Genomic DNA, 21,234 nt, shown 5'->3' on the forward strand with positions numbered 1-21,234 from the left:
ATTACCCCTTCCTTCCACTCCTCCGGTAGCTGGTCTGTTTCCCAGATTGTACCTATCAGCTGATGCAGACAAATGACCAGCCTCTCCGGGCCCATCCTTATGAGTTCAGCTACGATACCAGCAGCTTTAGTGTTCTTGAGCTGGTGAATGGCATCCCTAACCTCCCTCAAAGTGGGGGCCAGTTGGTTTTCATCGTCCGCAGTTCTGACGAAGGCTTTTTTTCTCCGTTCTCTCGACCTTCATTGCCTGTGCTTTCAGCGTCATTCAGGTGTTCGTCGAAGTGCTGCTTGCACATTTCGATCACCTCAGGTTCGACCGTCAAGATGCTTTTATTCTCATCACTGCACGTTCTATGGAGCATGGCCACCCACGCTACATCTCCAGAAATCGGCTACACTCCTCACCGAAACAATCGTTCAGGCGACTCCGTCCCACGTAACCGATATTGCTCTCAGCTGCATCGTTGATGGCTGCTCTTACTGTACTCCAGCAGTCCAGCAGTTCTAAAAAGGGGCTTAATCAAGCTTGCCCTCTTCCGGTTATGCAGCATTGGATTGCAACACGAATGAAGGGCGACTCCGCTTGCTTTAACCGCTACAGGTCATACCGCAGCGACAATCGGTACCGAACATTGTTGATAATGGATAGTGTTGGGTGCAGTTAAACCATAGCCAGATCCATACTAGATGGTCTGAGTCCACGCCAGCGCCACGATATGATCTGCCGCTCATAAATCAGAAAGAGGTCGACTTGTAACAATATTTGCTGCGGTGATCTCCAGATGTACTGACACGGATGGCTGTACTGGAAGATGGTTGTACGAATGGCTATATTCTTATATTCGCCACAATGTTACGCCAACAAACTCGGTCCATGGCTGCTTGCCTCCAGTTCCTCGATCGACCTACACTTCCAAGATCCCGCTCCACTTGGCCAAAGTTCGTTGCGCCCCTCTTTGTCTTGTACCGGTTGGATTCGAGATGGACACCATTTTTGGGATTGTTGTCCGGTATTCTCACAACGAACCCCGCCCATCGTATTCTTCCAGCTTTGACGACTTTCTGGATACTGAATTCACCATAGAGCGCAAGCTCGTGGTTCTTTGTTCTTCTCGCAGTCATCTCCGTCGATCATCACACGTCTGCCAATGCGGACTCTACCGCGCTCGGTTCCTTTAGCCAGCAGATATTTCGTCTTCGACGTATTTACTTTCAATCCAATCCGTTCTGCTTCTTGTTTTAGCCTGCAGTGTACCAGCAACCACCTGGAATATACTTCCGACAATGTTCACGTCGTCAGCGGAACGGACTGGATTTATTGAAGATCATGCCCAGCGTGTTGAAAACCGCCCGTTTTATCACTCTTTCTAGCGTAATATTGAACAGGAGGCATCCCAGTGTCGAAGTCCGTTGCGTGTTTCAATCGGGTCCGGCACTCAATATCTTCACATAGCACTGTACACTATTCATCCCTTGTTGCCTTAATCAGTCTAGCTTTTCGCGGTCGATATTATTATAGGCCGTTTTGAAATCGATGAATAGGTGGTGCGTAGGAACTTGATATTCGCGACACTTTTGGAGGATCTGCCGCAACATAAAGATTTTGTCCGTTGTCGATAGCCCATCCACGAAACCGGCTTGATAACTTCCAACAAGTCTGCTTGCTAGCGGCAATAGAGAAGAAGATGCTGGATTCCAATCCAGCGCTTGTTTGCAGATTTCATTTCCGCCCTGACGTGGAGTGTGGCCGACCCACCTTTCGTTATCGAATTTCGGTTTGTATCTGTTGCTGGTGGTACCGACGATGGAGCTCAGCATTAGAGATCCATTAGGATTAGTTGACTAATCTGACTGTTCTTTCAAATATTTCTTAAACTCGCAAAAGCATCCCTCGCCTTCTTGATCCGTGCACTATCAGACGCCAATTGGGTACCAAGATATTGGAAGTTTTCGACGTTCTCCACCGTATGCCCGGCTATTGTAAATCTGAAAGGGCTGGCCGTGTTTATATCCAACAATTTAGTTTGTTGACGTTGATGTTGAGACCTGCCGCTGAGAAGCGTTCGTCAAGATCTTTGAGCTTACTCTGCATATCAGAGCGCCATTGAGCTAGGATAGCAATATCATCAGCCAAATCGAGGTCATTTAAGTGCTCCATAGTAACAGGCACAGCAGCCCACGGCTTTTTTCACGGTCAATGGCGCCTACCAGGATCTCGTCAATTACGATGAGGAACAGTAGCGGTGATAGTATACATCCTTGACAGACACCGTTGTGCAATACTCTGCACGTACAGGCCTCGTACTGCGCTTCGATGAGGCCGATGATTTTCTCTGGAACACCCTTGCGTCTCAGGGCCTCTCACATATTTTTGTGATTCGAGTCGGTCCAAAGCTTTTTCGTAGTCAAGGAATACCATATACAGGGACTCTTAAAATTCATTGACTTGCTCCACGATGATACGGCGCCTGACAATATGGTCCACACCGGATCGTCCGACACGGAATCCCGCTTGCGGCCGACGGAGAGTCGCATCGATCTTCTCCTGGATCCGGTAGCAACATGATGCCCTGCCATGTATCACATACCGTTGAAGTCACCACTTTTGGGTACCTTCACCAACACGCCTTGCATCCAGTCGGCCGGAAAAGTCGCGGTGTCCCAGATATTGCGGAATAGTTGATGCAACAGTTGAGCGGATATTGGGGGGTCTGCTTTACAGGGTGATTACTATATCCTGTCAGTCAAATAAGTAACCATAGAAAACAAATGGTTAAATGAATTTTAATTATCAGTGCATATCCAGTTTAGGACATCTATAACATATGTCTTTGCTATACATAGATAACAAATTATTTTTTTTACCTCAATTTCCAGCCACAAGCATTGTTTCAGAAGCATTACAGTTAACACGCACGTTATTCAAAAGCATATATTTTAACCAAAAAAATACATATTTTTTTCGCTAAAATTTTCCAAAATCAGTCTCATTCTATTCCCTAGTAAGTCTAAAAGATTGTGGTAACATGCTGTTTCAATCAGGCAATTTTTTCAGCAAAGTTTAGTCAAAAATACATATCTGTGAAAAACGTGCGTGCCAGGTGCAATGCCTTTAAAACAACACATATGACTAAAAACTAAGGTAAATGAAAAAAAAAAAAAATCTTTACTTTGTCAAAACAAACTTTATAGATGTGCAAAACAGGATGTACACCGGAAATTAAAATTTATACATACATCTTTTATCTACGAACATTTACTTTACTGACAGGAATTAGTAATCACCCTGTAAGCATCTCGGCTGATATACGATCGACCCCATGGGCTTTGTTAGATTTCATACTTTGAATGGCTGTTCCATCCAGTACGTACAAATTCATAGAATATAATTCATTTCACAATATAATCTTACTCATGGCTCATGGCGTCATTTATAATGGTTTGATGGGGGCTTGTGGGGGAAGTTCTGTTTTGGTTATCAATATTGGCTTGATACTTTGAATGTCACACAAAAACTCGCAATATTAATACGCGTTTGTTTTCCGATTCAATCTTTCGAGGTGGAACCCAACGAAAAATCACCAAGAACTGTGAGTATGGCTACTTACTTCTGTATATTGCGTAGTATATCGCAGTCTTCATTTTGCAAGAGTTTAAATGCAACTGCTAAATGATGATTCTCTAGTACGGACTCGTCATTATACATAATCGCTAGTTCTGAACCTGCAAAACAAGAAGTAAGGTTAAACGTATCTTCTGACAGATTACAGAAACTATCAAACCCACTTGAATTAATTAAAAACTGATTGGTTAATCCGGGATGATCAACATCATGTATACAGGCGGCAAATAGTGCTGCGCAGGTCTCTAACGGAGTAAATACATTCTCTAGGGCCGGCGTATTCAGCAGCACGTGCGTGCTCTGCGCCACATCCGCCGCGTGCAGCGAGTTGTGAAATGGATTATCCTTAACATAATGATCTTCTAAGGTTGTCATAAACGCTAGAAAAACTTTGGATGGTATCATAAGAGTGTTCAGTATATCCCGTTCCTGTGAAAGAGAAAAGGAAAGTCGTTAGTTTGGGACGAAGCACGAGAACCTGGCGAAGAATACCTGAAATATAGCAAAAGCTACACAGGTCAGTGGTCGATTGTTGCTTAGAGTTTCGATTCTGAAGATGTCGATGCCCCAGGTGTCGATCTGGTTGAGAACCGGCCCCAACTGATGTTCGTGCGGCGTATCGACTCCGTACTGTGGCAATCGATCACTGGTGAAAGAGTTGGTATGCTGCAATGGTCGCTTGAAGCCCGAGATTTGCGACATTCGTTCACCCATCCGGGGCGACCGGCTACGGGAAAATGAGCTGGGATTGTGAGAATCCGAATCATCTCTGCTGTAAGGGATATCCAGCTCTTGTTGTTTATCTGCAAAGTACCAATACCGGTTTAAAAATTTGAAGATTCTCAGAGATCAAGTCATAATTACCTAAGAAAGTTGAACAAATATATTCAGAGATCTGGTTGCCAGATTTACTAGATTCGCTAAGGTGTGATAGTTCCTTGTTTAGCATCCTCTTGAACTGAAATGGAATTCAAAGTTGTTACAATCAGTAGATCTGCAGAACCAAATCATATCCCACCTTCAAGGACGCCATGTCCGACACGCTGCGGTGCGTTTGTACCGTTTCCAGCTGATCGAGGCACCAGTCCAGCTCGTCGATCGTATCCAAAGCCAGCTTCACATACGACTCGTCCCCGGGAGTGAGTGCCTTCGCGACCGGTGTCACCTGCACGTTATTTCGTTTTGATCTGTTGGTGGAGCGAGAGTTGTTCAGATGTGACGATTAGTGTTGCAAACGAGAGACTGCACGAGCAGCAGTTGAGTGAATTTTTATTGTGCGGTACTTCTTCTGAGCAAGCGTTCGGTATGTGACTAAGAAAAAACCGTCGGATTTTCCCAGTGAAAACGTAACCGGGAAAACGACGGTGATTGTATCGTTGTTTTTCAGCCAGTTGTTTGATCGTGACAGTTTTGCGGATGAGGATGACTGCTTACTGCGTAGGTACTTGCAAATAAATGAAAATGCTAAACCTAGCTTCCGTTTACAAACAATTTTGCTGGTAGGTACGTATTGTATATTCTCCGAAGAAATGAGTCATGCTCTATAGTGTGAATTTAATATTTACGAAGTGGTGGTTTACTACCAAGTGCCAAAAATAACTGCTATTGAAGAGAATCTAACATCTTGTATCCACTATCTATAAGTTGACCTAGTATGTATCAGTAACCTGATTAACCACGCATATTGGCCTCCTGACACCGGAGATGTCCCGGATTTTCGGAAGACATGTCCATCTGGATCAGAAGAATAGTCATTCAATGCCAAAAAATCTGCCAAATCACTTTGAATGTCTTACATTTACCTGAATACCTCAGCGTGCTGATCGCTTTTTTTGGGATGGTAAATCTTTGTCCAATCTGACTACATACTTTCATCGATGTATATAGATCATCCAAAGTAAATTTGTTGTATAACTCTCTTAGTTTACAACATTCATCAAATCTGATCAAAGTGGAATGAAGATAAAGTAATTTTGCATCTAGTGGCAGAATAATCCATTTTTCCCATGTTTTGTACTTGGTCCACTTTGACTTAACGTAGACCAAATCATAAGCAGGTTTTATCCTTCTGAGTCCAAAAAAATGGTAATGTTATAACTTTAAAACTCTTCTAGAATGTTATTTTAAATCAATGTTAACCAAATTTTTATTCTAAACAACAGGTTGAACTTAATTTTGAACTTGTCTGTGAAAAGAATATGTACCACGAGCTTTGTTTTACAACAAACTACCCTACATTACGCTGTACATACCTCCACATAATTGATGTTATCCTTATATACAATTATTGTTGAATTCATATTCTAATAATACTCAAAATAGCACGCTATTTTGCAGTTTATTGATTTTATACCAAAAATATAAAACAACTTGAATGAGCGGAGAGCCCTAATATTCTTTTTATTAGAATTTATTGCGTTGTTATCATCATTTCAAATATCGTATGTGTTGTGGTTACGGCAATAATATTAATTCTATCAATCTCCACAATAATGTTTGGTAGTAAAATGTTAAATAAAAATAATAATTACGCAATGTTTCGATACGAACATTGACTATGGTTTATGTTTATCCATTTAAGAATCAAACTAAAATATATTAACAAGAATATTTGGTTTCGGATTTGTTATAAACGTTATATTAACCAAGATTATAAAGTATAAGATGCCGATATCCGTAGCTACTCTAAAACTGATTATAGTTTTTTTTAAACTTGTTCAGTATTCGCAGTTATCATTCTTAAGGAAGTGATCTTGAAAAAATGTACATTATTACTGGATTTGTTTAGCAAAAAACATTGGAAAAGTGGTATTTTTCTTAAACTTATTCTTCTTCTTTCTGGCGTTACGTCCCCACTGGGACAGAGCCTGCTTCTCAGATTAGTGTTCTTATGAGCACTTCCACAGTTATTAACTGAGAGCTTTCTTTGCCGATTGACCATTTTTGCATGTGTATATCGTGTGGCAGGTACGAAGATACTCTATGCCCTGGGAATCGAGAAAATTTCCTTTACGAAAAGATCCTCGACCAGCGGGATTCGAACCCACGACCCTCAGCATGGTCTTGCTGAATAGCTGCGCGTTTACCGCTACGGCTATCTGGGCCCCATCTTAAACTTATATAAGTTTCAAATATGAATTATCTAAATGTATTCTATTACATCTGAACAACACAATGAAGAACCTGAGTAATCATGTAGCGCATTAAACATTAGTTCTGAATGTTGTTTGTTTGGTTGTTGATGGGTTTACTAATATGGAATTGGATCAATTTAAGACACAAATTCAATACTTTTCCATTATTTCAAATATGTATGCAAATAAATACAGTTTATAATTGCTGAAAAATAGATGATACTTATGATCACCGTTACGGATTATGTATTTCGGATTCTTCATAGATTATTTAATAGTTCTATACCAAATTGATACATGGGGACGGACCTGGTGTAGTGGTTAGAACACTCGCCTCTCACGCCGAGGACCTGGGATCGAATCCCATCCCCGACATAGTCACTTATGACGTAAAAAGTTATAGTGACGACTTCCTTTGGAAGGGAAGTAAAGCCGTTGGTCCCGAGATGAACTAGCCCAGGGCTAAAAATCTCGTTAATAAAGTCAAACCAACCAACCAAATTGATATGAAAACAGTCCCCCTTACGGGAATAAGTTTGAGTCACTGTATTTATTGTCGCTCATATTTCTGTCTGGTATTAAGTTTTATTGATGTTCATAATTTTCCTAGAAACTAGACACAATTGCAACTTGAATGCCGCACGCTATGTCTCAACTAAAAGATTATGAAAATCGAATGCACACCGGTTTTTTTCTCGCCAGAAATCAGTATTTGGTCTACATTTTCACAATCGGAAAGTTTTGAAATATTCTGTCGATGATTTTTTTTCTTACACTTTGTATGGGCTGAAATGCTTAAAATACGGGTTTTACAAGTGTTTTATTGTGAAAAAATAGTTTAAAGGTGGAAAATCAAAATTTCACCGATGGAACCTTCCGATTATGAAAAATAACCCAAATACTGACCTTTTGCGGGAAAAATTTCGATGTAAATTCGATTTTTATAATCTGCTGGTTCAGACATGGCATATGCCGGTGGACGCATTAAGATTCGTTGGGAAATTTCCGAATTAGCTGGTTCCGGAATATATGGTCAGTCATGTTTGCATTTCTAGTCATGAACCTATATATTATTGGGAACCATATCAAACTGTGCATCAGATTTCAAGATGCTGCTTCCAGAAGCATATTCTGAATTGTAAGCAGGGTTGCCATTATGCCAGAATAATCTGACACTGTTAGACTTTTAATCGAGGAAAAGTAAAAAAAAAAAACAAACTGTTCAAATTACCAAACTTTTTTTCAAATTCAGCCGGACTTTAACCTTTCGGTTGTCGCGCGTTCGACAATGTTGTTTAGGAGATCAAGGGCTGACATGAGGTGGTCATTCTGATACGGAATTCCGCTATCAGGCGGCGCTGATGTGGATGAAACTTTCGCAAATCTATCTGGAATCAGACCACTTAGAAAGATGGCGTCTTCGACAAAGTTGTTCAAGAGCTGAAGTGCTATCATTATTTTAGTAAAAAAGTTCGAGATTTTGCCACCAGGCGGCGCTAGTGAGCATGAAATATTTGTTTTGCGACCCACAATTGTGCTTAAGTCCCGAAATTGTTATCAATAGTTACGTTCCCATAAAATAAACCCAGTTTCAGCAAAAAAAAAAAAAAAAGATGAAGTCATTAGGGAGGATCTAAAAAAATCTGGCAAGTTTGTCGTCGATATCTGATAGCCCCATAGAATTAATGTTGCATTTAATTAGGACAAAAATCATGCTATTTGATCTATTAGAAGTGGTTAGTATTGCCAAAAATATTTTCGGTTGGAAATGTTCAACTCTTTTACTACCACGGGAGAGAAAACTTACGCTTACTACAAGAGGTCCACAAAAAGTTAAAAGCGATTTTCAAAATTTTTGCATCAATGGAATCAGACACTATTTGAGATCAATATCCACTGAAAAGTTGTTTAAAAAGACAATATCCCCAAAGTATTTTTTTCAACAAATGGTACTTCTTAGTTTTATCTGGTATGGATTTGTGGCACAAATTGAACAATGTAACAATATTTAAGGTGATAAATAAGGATTTTTTAGGTTGAAATATAAATTTTTGATTACATTCAAAATTTATTTCACTTAAGAAACCTAAAAAACCTATTTTTAAATCGGTTTTCCTATAAATCAAAATTTGACCGAGAGATTGTACTTTTTCTACAATCTACATGACTTTGTTTGTAGAAGCCCAGCCAACATGTAACGACAGAAATAGAAATTTTTGATTACACTCAAAATATATTTTAATTTAAAAACTACGTAAAATTACATTTCTAACACTGTTTGCCTATAAAGCAAAACTGATGGTTTTCTCGAATGAAACATGACTGTTGAAGTATATTGAATATGTTTATGCGGGGATATAAATTGTTGATTACTTAATTAATTTAGGTAATTAAAATTTTGAAAACCCATTTTTTATAACAATTTGTTAATATACCTAAATTCAAGGCGATGACATTTAGTTTTTCTTTCATAAATTTTATTATAGGAGTCTGTTGAACTCGTTTAGCCAGAAATTATAATCTTTGAGTGCATTCAAAATTTATTTAATTTCAAAAACACGAAAAGCCTATTTTTGAACTTTCCGCTTGCAAATCAAAAATTAAAAACAATTGCTTCGAATTCCACGCTCCCCGGTCAACGATCCGAAAGAAGTTTAAGCTGTTTATCTTTAATTCCATGACGAGTAATGATATTGTGTTTGTATTTGTGTCAAGGATTGTGCTTCATTTTGTAACTGGAAGTAATTGTTAAACTATAATAAGCGAAACATGATTAGGATCTGTTTCGTCTGTTGGTGTTTCCAATTTAATTATTTAAAAGTTGTCAACAATCGAAACATCATGTTTCATTTCTCGAAGACACCCACTTTATATCTCATCTTATTTTAAAGTTATAAACAATTTAGTTAAAAAATAGTTACTTTTAGTCTGAAAATATCATGGAAAGCGGCAAACCGAACAACTTCCATCTGAAAGATATTCTTTAATGCTAACGATCGAGCATTGTTTCATTTTGTTCCGTCGTTCAATACCTGAGTTTCTTGTAGTTTTTTAAGCAAAAGAAATTTTGAGTGTAATCGAAAATGTCTATTTCCGCTCACTTATAATCACTGTTTTTGTACTACCAAATGTAATACTAAATACTACATGCCATTGCTTTTTAACCCGATTTATGGGCAAATAATGTTTTCCATGTTTTTGTTAAGTAAAATAAATTTTGAGTGTTTTCAAAATCTACTATTTCTTTCAAAAGATAAAAAGACTAATTAAAAATTTAAGTGTGTTCATGCCAAAAAAATCCATTGCTTTATATATTGATTTGAAGGCAGAGAGTTTGAAAACCTAGGGTTTCTTGTTTTTGGTAAACAATATTTTAAGTGTAATCCAAAATGTCTATGGCTGCTTAAATATGTTCACTGGACTTCTACAAGCAAATTTATACCGGAAAAGCTAGATACCATAGCTATGTATTTTGAACAGAACAGAACAGGCAAACAGATTGCCAACCTTAAATATCTCATAGTTTTTTGAGTAAAAACTAAATTTAGTGTGATTAATAATTAATATTTCTACCCAAGAATGTTCACTGGACTACTGCAGTCAAATTGATGTCAATGAAACTACATGTCATCGCTTCGATTTTTTTTATAAGCAAACAGTTAAAAATGAAGTGTATTATTATTTTTCTAATAAAATATATTTTGAGTGTAACCATAAAAACTCTATTTCTGAAATCCGAAATATAATGTCCACTAAGTGGAAGATTAGACCTGAACAAGTTCTCCAAATATAATATTATTATATTTTGTACCGTTTTCAAATTTATTGCGCAAATCAATGTCCTCAATTGAGGACGCTGGGTGTTCGGTGCATCTGTCCTCAAAATAGGACGCTGGGCGTTAACGGGTTAATTAAGAGCTTTTTTGCCTATTGACCATCTTCGCATGTGTGGATCATCGTGTGACAGGTACGAAGATACTCATGCCCTGGGGGGGGGGTTGAGAAAACTGTCCAACCCTCGATCCTCAGCTTCGTCTAGCTGAATAGCTGCACGTTTATCGCTTCGGCTGTCTGATCCCAATAGATAAACGATAGGGGAGCGCAGTTCTCATCCAAAAAGCTGATTTAGATTTTTGAAAACAGTTTTACGGCGAATTTTTTACGGATTCATCGTTGTGACTTACTTATATTTTTTTTTGCAATTTCTCATTGTAATAGGCTGCTTTTCATCACTCCAATTTGGTATGAAACGGCCTACTTCTCTGCTCTGACATATTGTTATGAAAACTTCTTTTACCATGATATGAATCTGAGTGTCAGGAACTCAAATATAATGGACTTATTTGATGAATACTTATGCATTTAAAAAATATGTTATGTACTGAAAGTCTAAATGAAGTGAATTTAGAGCGATTTTAGTTACATTGTCTATGTTGTATTATGTTGTTTGTTACCGTCGAAATTTGGATCTAATAGTATTTCTGTACAATGGGGTCTGCCAGATTTTGCAAGACTTGCACTGACCAGGTGCTCTGGGGGATGTGGTCAACATGGAACAACCATAGCAATATGGGTATATAATTTCAAGATTTTGAATGCTTTTGAAATCATTTCTATAAACACCACTAATGACCATTATATAGCAAGTTATAAGCGCCCAAGGGGAAGCGATAAATATGGAACATATTCGGAACCATATCAATATGGGTACCTATCATAAATTAAAATTTTAAAAGGTGATACTTTTGGAAGCATTTCCAGAACCACCAGATGTCATGATACAGGAGATTTCAAGTGCCCTGAGGGAATTGGCTCATATGCAACATGTTCGGAATACGTAGATACCCAACCAGTGAATTACAACAGAGTTGTAACAGGTTTACTCAGTTAGCGTGTTTTTGTAACAAAATATGTTATAACAAAATATGTTATTGGCTGGTAAGTAGTAATAACAAAAAATATAACACAGTTTCCTCTATAGTTAACAAAATTGAAACAAAATATGGTATAATTCAAACAAAAACGTTACTCATTGTGTTTCAAATCAAACAAAAATATAACTCATTTTGTTATTCTTCATAACTGAATTATAACAAAATTCGTCATAAGTATTTTTTCTCAATTCTTTTACAACAAATTGTGTTACAATTATGTTTGGAATTGAAAAAAAAAAACAAATTTGAAACAGCCTGTGTTATTATTACTGATTTTGTTTTAATTATGTTATAATTTCCTCCATCAATTTAAGGTTATTTTAATAAAAATAAAACAAAATTAGTTATCTGTAACAAATCTTGATATAATTGTGCTACAATTTTGTTGTAAACCATTGGTCTAGTATAATTATCAAACTTCAAGATTTTTAAAGATGATGTTACTGTAACTAGGCCAAATTTGCCGTCGAATTCTTCCGGATGCTCCCAATTTCATTATTTTCTCGAAAAGTTGTGCTTTCGAAAACAGACAAAATTTGGCCTATCTCAAAAACTTTGCCTATCACCTGTATGCTATTTTTATGTTCGGATTTGTGACAGTTTCCATCAGATTTATTAAATTCTAACCTCATTTGTAATACTAAGTACTGAAGATGGCCTCATATTTTTAAGGGGTCTTTCATAAATGACGTGGAATATTAGAGGGCGGGAGTGGGTGGATTTGTGACGATGCGTGACGTGGGGGAGGCAAGAGTCAATTCAATGCTTTATCGACTTAGAAAACATTTGTTTCCTATATGTTAGAAACAAATACAATCAATCGTTTCAGTGTTTTTCATATTTCCAGATATGAGCTTTATTTCTTCAAAAGAAACAAATGTTAACATCATAATAAGCAAAATATAGTAAAGTGGGGTGAAAGTTAATTTTTAGATTTCTAACTCAATTCAATGCTACAGATGTCGTGGTGGTTCGTATGGTATTCAAGTAAGAGACTTTCACTCCATGATTTATAGAAATCGATTGAGATTTGGCAAAGTTATGGTTATTTGTTGGTTTCAGATGTGAAAATAGTAGTTTTCGGTCGAACTTTCATTGCATGGAATAAAATATAGATAACATATAATTCGATATTTATGTAAGGGCGTTGCTTGGCTTATCATAAGGATGGTTTAATATGTATTAGTTTTTACATAAACCATTTTCGGCCCATAGTGAGGCAAAAGTTCGCATCAGCGATGCAAAAGTTCGTCGCATATATTTTCTCGAGAAGAAATAATTAATTTATAATATTTATGCAAAATTATAGCAATTATGTTGAAGGTTCACCATCTGGTATTTACTTCTTTTCAACTGTTATATTTTTTCTGAAAATATTGATTATTCCACTAAGGTCGAACTGTTGCCCCACCTTACTCTACATATAGAACTGTTTTCTGGCTAGTAAACTGATAGAGGTAATAAACTATAGAGGAAGAATATCGCTGGCACCGTTGTCGGAATATCTTTTGCTGGTAGAGATAGGCGAGGCTATAAATGACGCTTATGTACCCAATAAGTTTCCGAGTGAGAACAAAGGAAACACCTGCGATATTAATTCTCTATAGTTTTCTATTTATATTAGTAAACTTTATGTCCAATAAACTGACAAAATTTACCTGTTAGATGGCAATTTAATTACTGCACATATAAAAAACGGTATGAAAAGAGCACTCTATTTTTTAAATCATTCCACCATATGACCTTAGAAATCCATTAACTTACAGAGTCATTTGGAAAACAACGCTCTGTTGAACAAATGAAATATGGTAAAATTCAAAATAACTATCTGCCTAAAAATATACCTCTTCAGACCATACTTCTGTTGGTCACAAGCGGACAGAATGCAAATACCTACGCTGAAATGAGTCATATGTTTTCCTTTTAACTTAAAAACAGCTGGGAAGAGCGCGTCGTCTATTATTGATGTACAAGTTAATACGATGGAGACGCTTGGTGTGGTTATTATTCGATACGGAGCATACAGTGGTAGAATTAGCAATAGAGAGTTTTGAATTAAAGATTTTTACGCATGTTGATCAATTTTTGTGTAGTGTACAAGTTATACCTTAAGTTGTTCACTATTTTTTAATTATGGAAAACTAAGTCATTTAAATCATTTTGAATATTTTAATATCGAGTTATATTGACCTTTTTAATGAAATGTATCAAACTTTAGAACTATTGAATCATCGTGTTTAGCGAAATAGGGAATCATTTTTTTAATTCAAATAAAATAAGAAAAAACACAAAAAGCCATTTACTATTTAAGTATTTGAGTATTATTCTCACCATAGAATGAGATGAGGCTTTTGAATGGCTTGAAAGCTTTGATCTTTTGTTGCAGAATATGATTTCCAGAACAAATACAGAACGAGACAATGCCAGTGTTGCTTCATTATATATCATTGCAGAATCAGCTATAACAAAAGAGCTCCTATGAATACGTATTCGAAGCTAATGATTTTTTTAGGTGTTTCAATAGTTTCTGAACATGTCCTATAGAATAAAAATATGAAAATTTGTTCATGGCAAATGATGCAATGTTCGAGTGATCTAATGACGTGCAAAGATTATAATGATATTGTGGCAAGTGCCTCATACACTTACTTGGGCGGTGAAACATTTGTCAAGTTGAAGAAGTTCGACCGTACCGAACGTAGGCTTGCGAGAATTTGCGCAAATGGTGTAACGATCAGATCTTCCACATGCCTGTGCCATGACGATCGCGGTGTTGACGGAATTATACACGGTTGTTTTCACACGGTTGCGCGCAATCCGGGGGGAAGAGAATGAAGAAAAACAAAATTGGGTTAATGAATCAAATGATTTGAGCTAGGTGATGGCGAATGTCCCGAGAATTTTTAAGATAAATTATGATACGGTTAGGTTACGTTTTTCTGAAATCATTAAAAAACACTTCATCCAGTCCGACTAAACGCAGACCATCTTCTTCTTCTTGGCATTCCCGACCAGAACCACATAACAAGATTATAACACATTCCTATCAGCAGCAGTTAAAAATAACAAGTTAATAACATTGTGTTATCAAAATGGCTTTGTTCTCAACTTGTTATATTTTTAGTAACACATTTATAACAACATTTGTTATTTTTTTTTGACATCGCATTTATAAGTTTGTTGCAAATAACATCTGATGTCATAAACAGTAACAAAGTTTGCAATAATTTTGTTATTTTGTTACATCCTTGCAACACAATCTGTAATAAATTTGATATAATGGTTTGTTATATTTTAGTTTAATTTGGTGCACATTTTGTTAGAATTTTTGTTATGTTAACTACTAACGGTACATGTTTTATAACAAGTGGTGATATAAAACAATCATATCAGGGGAACACATTCTGTTATAATCTTGTTTCTTCCGTCTGGTCGGGTTACGTCCTTACTGAGACAGTGCCCGCTTCTCAGCTTAGTGTTCTTATGAGCACTTTCACAGTTATTAATTGAGAGATTTCTTTGCCAAAGTTGCCATTGTCGCTTTCGTATATCGTGGCAGGTACGATAATACTTTATGCCCAGGGAAGTCAAGGAAATTTCCATTACGAAAAGATCCTGGACCGACCGGGAATCGAACCCAGACACCTTCAGCATGGCTTTGCTTTGTTGCCGCGGACTCTAACCACTCGGCTAAGGAAGGCCCCCGACCATATCATAATTAAATCTCTTGAAATTTTTATATTCTTCAAATGAGTTCAAGATAAAAAGAAAACAATCCTTAGATTAAGTTATTTTAAGTAATTGAAAAGTTTCAGAAACGATTTTCAATTTTTTTTAATCGGTCCAGAAGGTAAAACAATTCACTAAACAAACTGTCACTAAATGTTTCGATTGTAATTTTTTGGTAATAACTTTAAATGAAGCACCGTATTATTTTTGAATTATTAACCAAAACCCGTGGGACATCCGCTATCATAAAGTTACCGTTGTTGCTAATACTTACGTTCGTTCCGTGCTGGTTATCGTGGGTGCCTCCACTTCTTTGAGTCTAGAAAATTTATCAGTTCTGTATGAGTTCGATACCAAACAGATTTTTTTGAGGGTGGTGTTGGTGGTGATTGTTTAACCAATTGTAGGGCAAACATTCAGGTGTCGATTTGCAAGATGTTTGTCGGTGGGAATAACATTTGATTCGAGGGATACAGAAAACGTTCGCAAGGTACATGTGCAGGAAAGAGCCGGCAATGAAAAGGGGAGTAGAGAACAGATACATACAGTTGATACACAAAACTGGGGCCGGGGGACTTAGATCATCTGATCAACATTACCTTTCACTGGCGATGCTGGAGTTTCTCGACATCGACTTCGGCGACATCTCGAAATCCGAATCGGACCGGTACAGGAAGGATTCTCTCCGCTGAGGTAGATTCTGCAGTACCAGTCCGGCGGCAGCGGCGGCTGCTGGTGATCCACCTTCCAGCGGTGATCGTGAACCTTGGCCATTTTCGACGTCGAAACTGGAATTAGCAAAGAAAAAGAAATGACAAATTAGTTTTATGCTTATTATACTTTCCATAATGCAGTATGTATATAATACTGAAGCAATCCCACAATTTTTTATGTTTGCCAGCTATTTAGCGATACCAAGCTGAGAGTCGTGAGATCGAATCTCGCCGGACTAGGATCTTTACTTGTTGGGAATTTTCTCGACTTCCCAGGGTATGGAGTATCTTTGTACATGCCACAGGATGTATACTAGAGTGATGCAAATTTTGAAATTTTAGCTCCCCTATGCTTAAACGATTTTAATTATGGTAAATAGCTTCCTCCCAAAGTTTGAAGTGATTCGGAAGAAATTTGCCTGTGCACACGCCATTTGAAGTTTATATAGAGATTACTATGGAAAACGCCAATCTTTTGTGTTCAGCCCTCTATCTCTTCGTCATAACATTTTATGAAAAAGTGGGCACACTCATCTCATGTGAAAACTTCCCAGCTACAACTTTGCCGAAGACTACTTTTTGATTGGACGTCTGGATAAATTGTTATTCATAATCATAAAATTCGTTTGCATGTAGCATGCTTCACCAACTGTTCGGCAGGCAACAGTGGTGCTCCTGGCGGGAAGAATAGATCAAAGTAATCCAGGCTACTATGTTCTATAGCAAAAAAGCAGTGTTGCTCTGAAAGTAATTGAATGATCATCTAAGCATGGTTTAGACTTTGGAATCAAGAATAGCAAATTATCCTTATGTCGCATCAAAATGTGGTCTTCAGCAAAGTTGTAGCTGGGAAGTTTTCGCATGAGATGAGTGTGTTCACTTTTTCATAAAATGTTATGACGAAGAGATAGAGGGCTGAACACAAAAGATTGGAGTTTTCCATAGTAATCTCCATATAAACTTCAAACAGCGTGTGCACAATCAAATTTCTTCCGAATCTCTTCAAATTTTGGGAGGATCATTTTCATCATAATTGACATCGTTTAAGCATAGGGGAGCAAAAACTTCAAAATTTGCATCAGTCTAATGTATACATTTAAAAATTGTCTCATGGGCCATGAGTCACGGCAAAGATAGCGCTTTGTTAATAAATGTCAAAGTGCTCACAAGAACACAAAATCTTAACATCGAACGAAATCTCCACTTATATCCAAACCGTTTCACCTGGCTCGCAAGGAAATTCTAAGAATTATGGAATGTAATCGCAATCCCAGTTGACAATTTTGCCAGCCATGAAGAGAACTTTGAGGTAATCATCGTGTAAATTTATTCTATCATAGAGCCCATCCTCTGTTCGCCGTTCTTTGCGAGAGTTCGCCTTCCCACTGCCATAAATCAAGCAATGTGAGAAGACCCACCTCCCATAGATAATTTGAGACTATCCGAGAAGATGAAGAAGTGGTTTGCGGACATGTTGGAGATCATCTTAGAGCTAAGATGATTGATCGATATCGAATTCGTTCCAACTTAATAACCTAATGAGAGCCATATTCCAGAACAGAGAGAACCATTGTTTTGTAGAGTTTAAGGTGAAGATGAATCGAAGCCAAAGTTCAAATTTATAAGAGTACGGATGTGGAGAACCAAACATCCATTTAAGCTGAAAACCTAATCGATTGGTCACCACCAACTAGTGACCAATCGAATAAGTTTTCAGCTTAAATGGATGTTTGATTCTCCAGATCCGTGTTCTTGAAAATTTGAACTTTGGCTTTGATTCATCTTCACCTTAATGAGATCTTCCGAGTGAGCACTCCACCATGGTCTGGTAATTGTTCGTAGAAAATTGATCCTTTGTTCGCCGAGTGCAGACCCGAAGATATTTTAAAGTCATTAAGACTGGTCAATGTCTGCCCCAAAAGCTTAAGTTTTAGTTGGGCTGGATTCCACTTTATAGAAAATATAATCAGTTGAGTTTTTTCGCTGCACAAACATTCATATCCCATGTAGACAGATTCTTCTTCTTGACATTTACGTCCTCACTGGGACAGAGCCTGCTTCTCAGCGTAGTGTTCTTATGAGCACTTCCACAGTTATTAACTGAGAGCTTTCTATGCCAAAGTTGCCATTTTCGCATTCGTATATCGTGTGGCAGGTACGATGATGCTCTATGCCCAGGGAAGTCAAGGAAATTTCCATCACGAAAAGATCCTGGACCGACCGGGATTCGAACCCAGACACCTTCAGCATGGCTTTGCTTTGTAGCCGCGGACTTTAACCACTCGGCTAAGGAAGGCCGACAGATTATTAAGGGAATTTCACAATAGTGTTTGTAATATTTCAGCTCCTCGGCTCTTAACAGAGACCACAGCATCATGTGTAAATTGTGTAAGCGTGTATTATTCTCTCAAATTGTTTTAGATATTTTTAACATAAAATTACGAAGAAACAGGACATAGCTTACTGGCAGCTGGCATGATTTTGGCTTTCTTTCTCACAACGCACAGTGGTACCGTCCATAGGCCTAAAATCTAAAAATAAATTGTCTTATTTGTCTTTCCATTACCTTTTCATGGATCAGTTAGGATCTCAAGAAAGTAAAAACATAAATTTTATAGACTTCCCTGTATAATATGCATAGTTAGACCATGAATGATGGAGTATATTTTTGATGCTTTGAAAATACGAGAAAAATTCAGTACATTCTGCATTTTGTTCATTGCTTCCGTAAACCAGAATCAATTATTTTTCAATCAATTTAGGTTACAGAACCTTAGTACAAATGTACATCTATTACTTCCGGTACATTTTAGAGTATAATATCTAGGAATCTGTATTGATGTGTGTAATGAGGATATAATTGCTTTATAAATGCATCACTTAATTTGAAGAACATTTTTGAATGTATTCTCAATAACATTCTCAACTTCTGCCACTAAATGATCATGTTTAAAAAGTGAAATACATCTGTGAACGTTTAATAATTTACTTAATCTTGGGCAAGGAAAGATGAATTATTGCACTGTCACTTTATGTCGCATATACCTATTCACCTAAATAACAGCGCGTTTGGAGAAATCAATAATAAGAAGGATATCAATGACGACAATGTCTTGGAGAGTGGTTTAATAGTCGAAACATGATTGTTTTGTCAATTTCTGTTGGATCAGATATTGCACGAAATGATTTATGACCGCTTCGTAGAAAAAAAAATGGATCCACTGTGCAACAGTGAGGTGAACATATTCTGATTCAAAATCATTTGCACACTTATTCACTGTGAAAAATGACATAAATTGGATACATCTAATTATATAAGGCTGTCCTATAACTATGTAAGACAAGTTTCGGGGGTTTTCAACCACCCTCTACGTGATTTTTTCACCACGGATTGGAAATAATTAAGAACATGATCAGCTTGAAACTGACAGCATTTCATACATACATTTGAGCTTGAGCTTGATTGGCCGCCCGTGGTTGCTACTCCAGTATCGGCAGATCAGCTGCACTTACACAAGGAACCAACCAGATGACTGCTTGAGACTAACAGACACCCTCAGTGTATAAATGCTGGTGATCTTTTATTTTTAGGCAACCATGTTGCCTGCAACGTCAGAATGCTGACCAATGAGGGGAAGGGGAAGGAGTTAATGATGCATCAAAATGGCTCCCACGGTAGACCGTATATACCACTGTGTCTATGCCAGTTCATGCGGGAAGGGTGAAGGGGTGGGGTATTTTTTATGGCAGAGAGGCTTGCTGGTTTGGTTAGCAGACTGCCTATAAATCAGGCGTAAGGAAAGGCATGCTATAATGATGAAACTGTGATAGATATATTGAGTGGTAGATAGAAGCAAGTGAATAAAAAACTAAGAAGTACGAGGAACGGGACGGGCCTGGGATTGAACCCGTTACCTTTTGCTTATGAAGCAGAAGCGGTAGCCATTAGACCACCAACCCCGTCGCATTTCATACACACGTATGAGCTATAAAAAATCTCCAATTTTAACAAAAAAGGAATTAGAGTTCTAAAGCCCTGTCCTCACTTTAATAGGGGAAATTGTGGTAAAATGAGTTAAGGATTTCATCTTGTTTCTAACGGAAAAACGTTTATCACGGTTTTATCACAGTACTTCACAAAGTTTTTACATGTTTTTGTCTTCAATTAAAAACGGGTTGGAATGTTAATTTTACCTGCACTATGTCGGTAAAATGATCAGTTGATGGTGTTAAAATGAGCATCTAACGAAAACAAGATTTTTGAAAAACTTTCCAGTGCGGAAGCAATTACTATTCCATTAAAAAATCTAGTTTATCTAGTAATACGGGTCAAACGGCATTCATATCTTAGCTTAAAAGAATAATAGTTGATTACATAATTTTAAACATGATTTCACTTTTTTTCGTCGTAGAACTGGATCATTAATGAGTGGTAATATTTTCCTATTATTTGCATTGTTTCAAGAAGATTTGAGCTACACACTCGAAAAAAATTGCAGTATCCTGTGAAATACATATGCTATTTTACCGACAAAATCCGAAAAATCTACTATTCTACTAACAAACAAATTTCCGGTAACCCTGTGAAATACCAACGAACAGTTCAATAACAGCATTATTTGCATCGAACTTCCGTGAAATCATTTGACAGCCGCTCTGGCAGGCATGAGCTCTTTTAGTTTTAGTTTTTGAATATCACTAACAAGCAGTGAATGCTGGCATAGTGGTAGCAAGCCTGCTTCCTGATCGGTAGGTCGGGAGTTCGATTCCCGGTCGAACCATTTTCGAGTTTTTCGTCATGATTTTGTTCAATAGTTTTACAGATCGTTCGGTAATTTTTCAGCTGGCCTTCAGCTTTTGAGATTACCGTGAAATTTCACCAATTTCAGCTTCAATGTTACAATAATCTTTCATTTGCATTTTTGTTAACTATATCATAATCATTCTGATGATATCTGATTTGGGACCATAGCATTTATATGTTTGGAACTTATGGAAACTCATGGGAAACCTTAATTCATGCAAGTTTAAAATTACATCAGATCAAATTTCAAGCGTAGTAAATTCACTTTTAGTAAATGTTCTCAGTTCAATTAAACTCCA

At 37.3% G+C, this 21,234-nt stretch overlaps 1 protein-coding gene across 9 annotated transcripts in view; it reads right to left on the reverse strand.

Annotated features, from left to right (window-relative positions):
* The window catches only part of LOC5571510 (cAMP-specific 3',5'-cyclic phosphodiesterase), a 360,385-nt gene that overhangs the window by 11,851 nt on the left and 327,300 nt on the right, over positions 1–21,234 (reverse strand). For 8 of the 9 annotated variants that reach the window (XM_021848411.1, XM_021848412.1, XM_021848417.1 and 5 more), the window contains 8 exons: positions 16,018–16,206; positions 15,693–15,755; positions 14,339–14,440; positions 4,640–4,808; positions 4,486–4,579; positions 4,114–4,424; positions 3,786–4,050; positions 3,608–3,722 (listed from right to left, as the gene is read on the reverse strand). In XM_021848411.1, the coding sequence (XP_021704103.1) occupies positions 3,608–3,722; positions 3,786–4,050; positions 4,114–4,424; positions 4,486–4,579; positions 4,640–4,808; positions 14,339–14,440; positions 15,693–15,755; positions 16,018–16,206 (1,308 nt within the window). The remainder of the gene's footprint in view (positions 1–3,607; positions 3,723–3,785; positions 4,051–4,113; positions 4,425–4,485; positions 4,580–4,639; positions 4,809–14,338; positions 14,441–15,692; positions 15,756–16,017; positions 16,207–21,234) is intronic. The other variant, XM_021848409.1, reaches the window with a different exon arrangement.

The sequence above is a fragment of the Aedes aegypti genome, chromosome 1, assembly GCF_002204515.2.
Source record: "Aedes aegypti strain LVP_AGWG chromosome 1, AaegL5.0 Primary Assembly, whole genome shotgun sequence".
Lineage (NCBI taxonomy): Eukaryota > Metazoa > Arthropoda > Insecta > Diptera > Culicidae > Aedes > Aedes aegypti.